General features: G+C 53.3%; 1 protein-coding gene across 1 annotated transcript in view; it reads left to right on the top strand.

The window, feature by feature from the left end:
• Window positions 1–3695, top strand: part of LOC137899041 (ubiquitin-conjugating enzyme E2 R2-like) — a 4626-nt gene extending 931 nt beyond the window's left edge. The window contains exons 2-5 of the mRNA XM_068743048.1: window positions 1403–1489; window positions 1641–1738; window positions 2338–2472; window positions 2548–3695. Coding sequence (XP_068599149.1) covers window positions 1403–1489; window positions 1641–1738; window positions 2338–2472; window positions 2548–2773 — 546 coding nt within the window. The 3' untranslated portion in view covers window positions 2774–3695. The remainder of the gene's footprint in view (window positions 1–1402; window positions 1490–1640; window positions 1739–2337; window positions 2473–2547) is intronic.
• The last annotated feature ends 1531 nt before the right edge of the window (window positions 3696–5226 follow it).

Below are 5226 nucleotides of genomic sequence, written 5' to 3'. Positions count from 1 at the left end.
ATTCTAGTCCTGTCATTCCTATTTTCTAGAATCTAGAATCATCAACCAGAGACTCTTGCAATGTGATGTTTTTGCCGATTGTGTCTTTCTTGTACGGTTGTGTTGCGGGGGCTGTGCTTCTAGAGGCTGTCGGGTGGACATCCCATCGTTTTCCGCCTGCAGGGAGCAGCGTTTCTCTTTAGCACACTTAGCTTAGCTTTGCAGGATTGTGGTGAATGAAGCCATTCACTCTCTTTCGGCTTCGCAAACAAAGACGCTGCTCTGTGACGTTGCGCGACTGTTTACGCCGAGTGAAACGGCAGGGGGGGGGGGGGGGCGCTCGTGCACGTTATTATCCTAGCTATGGTTTTCTTGCAGTTTTTTTATAGGTGGCAGAATCAGGGCCTTCAACAATTCTGATAGGAAGCATGTCCAGCTCGCACAGCGATCATCCTTTCATCTGCACACCTAACATCACGCTCGTCTTTGTCCTTAAATGCCCCCCCCCCCTCACCCCCTCACCCCCATCCTGTTTTCCACTTCCCTGTTCAGAGACTCCTGATTCGGCTCTGTTGCTCCCGCCGCTGTTGTTGGAGATGCTGAACAACAGCGTTTAGTGGCGTGTTAGACGGGGGGGGGGGGGGGGGTGCAGTGGTGCTACAAGACCTCAGCAGTACTAATAAATACATGGTAGCATAACCTCGTTTATTCAATGTGAGCCCCCCCCCCCCTTATCGGTGCACTTTAGCAGGGGCCAGTTCACCAATGCCGAATCAGCTTGTGTGGATCAGCGGGGGGTGGGGGGGTCAGCAGTAGGTCCCATGCTATGACTGACAGACGTGTGATCAGTGCAGCCGGCGTCCCCCTTCCTGGTCTCCGATGGGACGCCTTCTGGACCGAGGAGGGGTGGGGTCCGCAGAGCGAGGACACACGATAGCCGGATTGTGTCAGTTGGCAGTGACAGCTGGGGAGGACAAACCCCCACGTCTTCCACAACCCCCCACCCTCCACATCGTATTACATTACACTGTCATTAGTTCATTCGTGTTCAGCCACATCAGAAGGCTTTTCCACGACGCCATGGCGACGGCTATTGAAGTGTTTCTTTCTGTCCCCGTGGAAGCCGGCGGGCCTGACCTCGGGGACGTTCGTCCGGCGGGGCTCCGTGTTTTTTTTTTTTGTCCGTCTCCTGTAAAGAACGTTCCCGATCCGTCCCGTCGCTGCTGAATTGTACAGACCTGCATTCAGGGTTCATTTATCCCGGGGAGGCCTCGCAGCACAATGGCGTGCAGAGGCCTCGCTCGGCCTTTGCTGTCCCGGTGCTTTTGAGACAGCGGGTCACACTTTTGTCCTCATTGTCCGTCTTTGTGTCGGTAAACTGCGTTCCTGTCTCATCGCTCCCGTCCGCCCTTCTCGCCCTCAGGCTCGGATCAAGTTCCCCGTCGACTACCCGTACTCTCCGCCGGCTTTCCGCTTCCTCACCAAGATGTGGCACCCCAACATTTACGAGGTAACAAATTAAAGAGTTGTTTCCCCGCCCCGGTTTCGTTGCCGCTCCCCGTGAGCTGGAGGTCCTCGCGGTGAGGGTAACGGATAAAACTGCCCGAAGGGGGCGATAACGGAGCTGCTGCCTGAATTATCTCGTTCTCCTGTGTCACCAGAACGGAGACGTCTGCATCTCCATCCTGCACCCGCCGGTGGACGACCCTCAGAGCGGGGAGTTGGCTTCTGAGCGGTGGAACCCCACGCAGAACGTCAGGTAGAACGTCGCGTTCCGGAAAGCGTGCAAGTCGCTCGTCTGTTTTCTCGCTGAGCAAGTGTCATCGATCGGCGATCAACGATCCGCCCCCTTATCTGACGTGTAATCCTGCTGACAAACGGACACCGATGAAAACATGACGACGTCCTTACTGAGGGGGGGGGGGGGGACATGTTAACGCCTACGATAGACCCAGTGGTCCCTTACCACCCCCCCCCCCTATTTAGTTACTCCACACAGGAACCAGCCTGTCGACAGTGAAGACCGGAGCGCCTCTGAAAGGAGCCGCTCGTGAAAAGGAAGGCAGTAAATATATCTGAGGCTGCGGCAACACGGTCTGACCTACTTCTGCGCTCGCGAACGCTGCGCTGCGCTAGCTGCTAGCTGCTAATGCCTCGAGGGTGAGGTGCTGCGTAAACGGCAGGCTCCACCTCTTCACCGCTTCATATCACGATTCGGGCGATTGTTACTTTCACAAATGCTCGCGGCAGGAAAGGAAAAGGTCTCCACAAATACACTCGTCTGGCCTCCACCCCCCCCCCCCCCCCCCCTCGCCTCCTCCGGACGTTAACGTCCTCTCCTGTCCGCGCGTCTCTCAGGACCATCCTGCTCAGCGTCATTTCTCTGCTGAACGAGCCCAACACCTTCTCCCCGGCCAACGTGGACGCGTCGGTCATGTATCGCAAGTGGAGGGACAGCAAGGGCAAGGACCGGGAATACATCGAGATCATCAGGTAACGCCGCCGCCGCTCCTCGATGATTCGTGTTGATCGGGTTTACCCCTCATCTCTGCTCCTTCCTCCTCACAGGAAGCAGGTCCTGGCCACCAAAGCTGACGCAGAGCGGGACGGCGTCAAGGTTCCCGTCACGCTGGACGAGTACTGCGTTCGCACCCTAGTCCCGCCCACCGATGACGGCTCCAATCTATTATACGACGACTACTACGACGAGGAGGAGCTGGAGGACGATGACGACGAGGGTGAGAACGAGGGCTGTTGCTACGCCGAGGATGACTCGGGCACTGAGGACTCTTGACCGCTCCAAATCCTCGCCCTCGCCACCACAACCCCTGCCGGCCTTCTCATGGACAGGACCTCCCACCAAACCCCCCACGTTATCCTTTCTTAGCGCGCCTCGTTGAATTCAACAGAAGAAAAACGGCTTTTCTTGTTTCTCACTGCTTTCTCTTGGGTCTTTTTATTTTATTTTATGTATTTCTGTCGTGGATTAGAGCAGATTTTGTGCCGGAAGAATCCGATTTTCGCAGCGTGACCTGTGACATCACAGCAAAGCAAAAAAAAAAAAAAAAAATGGCATCCCGCATATGTGTTTTGTAAAGTGTGTGTGCACGACCTCTGGCCACCGGGCCGGTTGAAGCTCTGCCCCCCCCCCCCCCCCCCGCTGTGAGCCCCAAGGGCTTGTGCCGCCGCAAACGGGGACGCTTCCCGTTTCACGAAGCCGCTCACACTCCCTCGTGCCTTCCCCGAATTCACAGATTGTGAGGACAGACTATATTCAGAGCCCGACCAGCACAAGGCAAAGAACGAGGGGAGACGTTCAGCCTGGCAGGGTTCCCGGGGGGGGGGTATTGCACAAACTGGGCCTCCTGATGGGGCAGCGTTAGACTTATTTAAAGCAGCGCCTGTCAGATCTGCACAGAGCGAGAGAGGTAAAGAGCTCAACAGCTGAATCGAAGAATGGAATGTAGATGAGAATTCCACAATCGTCCTCTCGCGACGGCCGCGGCCTTCGTCCCACGAGCACACGCTACTGGCGCCCCGGAAGCATCGGGGCCTGCTAACGAAACCCAATGTACTGTATTTAAATGCAACCTATGCAGTCAGAGCTGGAAGCTTCCTCATATGCAGTGCTTTCAGGAAGTGGAGCCGCTTCACCAGTTCTGACCTTCAGCTTGACCCTTTCTAAGCCAGCGTGGTTCCTGCGAGGGGGGGTGGGGGGGGGGCTGACTGGCGCGGATGTACATGTGTAGTTCAGTCTTTTTTGTTGTCTTTGTGTTTTATTTTTTTTATTCTAACTCAGTCTCCAGAGCACAAGAACGACTCCATCAGAGCGTGCCCCCTAGTGGTAGCTGTAAAGGTAGCCGCTTCCCACCCTGTCCCCCCGCCCTCCTGCTGCCTCGATTAACGTCAGAGGATTCCAGGCAGCAGCCTGATGGAGGCGTGGCCCGACCCGATGGCGTCCTCTCACTGCCAGGAGACTCACCCGCCGCCCTCCAGCAGTATTTGCTCTCAGATGGTTGTCCGTCGCTAGCATGCTGTTATGATGTCTTTGTGGTTAGAAATCTGCTATGAGGGTCTCTGGGTTGTGTCCAGGGACAGATGTCCCCCTTTTTGGTTTTTGATTTCAAGCAGACATTGTGAATGAGCTGAGGTTTGTCTTCGTTATTTTTAATTTTTATTTTTAATTGGTGGCCGGGCAGCGTCTTTTACCGTTTAGATGTCATATTTTGTTTCCGAATTGCGTTCTAAGCTGCAATGTTGTATATCTTACATGCTAAGTGCTACGAACATCGACCTGATTGTTTGAATCCAAAGATTAATTGTTCATTATACTCACTTATGAAATGGATAAGATCAGATCATACAGTAATTAGTTATTCTGGCCTTTTGGAATCCTCGCATGAGACCCCCCCCCCGCCAGTGTTCAGTAAAGGTCGCTCGAGGGCCGGCGGGCGATCCCTCGCTCCGGCCGCTTACGCTTTTAGTCTAAAGGGTTTTCATTTTCGTCAGACTAGTCGTTTTTACATAGAAATATTGTCTGAGCTGCCCACTCTGATCGGTGGCAGCGTCACTGAGGGCTGAACCACCGCAGTTAATTTAAAAACTACGCAAACCTCAGGGGAGTAAGAAACAAACGCTTGCAACCCACCGACATCGTCAGCGAGCGAGCGAAGCGGACCCCGGGGGCCGTTTGTCTACAGAGAACTGTTTACGATCGCTACCCGAAGTGGATATTTGACAATTGCTTTGATTTTCCTTTTTTTCTTTTTCCTCATGGTTTGTAAATATATTTAAAATCTTAAATAAAGATCTTTATTAGATAAAAATATTTCTTTATTGAAGTGCCGGGGGGGGGGGGGGTTTACAGATTAATGAACTCTGGTGAGAGAATCAAATGTGACCCAGTCCCACGGCTTTGCCCTGAAAGGTAAGATTTCCTTTGCGTTTTGTACCTTTTTTTCTTTTTGCCGTCTCGTGCAAGAACGGGAAAGCCTCTCGTGTTTGGATTTAGAGTGAGTTGGAAGTGCCTTTCTTTGATTATTTATCGTGTAGCTATTTTAAATGACCAGATTTGCATCTGGATCATTTACCAGTTCTAACTCTATGAACCTACAGCTCCCTGCTCCTTCATGTTGGTGCCCCAGGTTGCCTCTTTGGTGCTTTGTCCAGACACTCAGTTGTCCACTGAAGCGTCACTATACCTTTGTTCCCACCGGCCCTCGGATCCAGATGCTAAAACGTTCTGCC

The sequence above is a fragment of the Brachionichthys hirsutus genome, chromosome 9 (genome assembly GCF_040956055.1).
Source record: "Brachionichthys hirsutus isolate HB-005 chromosome 9, CSIRO-AGI_Bhir_v1, whole genome shotgun sequence".
In the NCBI taxonomy this organism is placed as follows: domain Eukaryota; kingdom Metazoa; phylum Chordata; class Actinopteri; order Lophiiformes; family Brachionichthyidae; genus Brachionichthys; species Brachionichthys hirsutus.
This window is presented reverse-complemented; position numbering and strand designations above follow the sequence as displayed.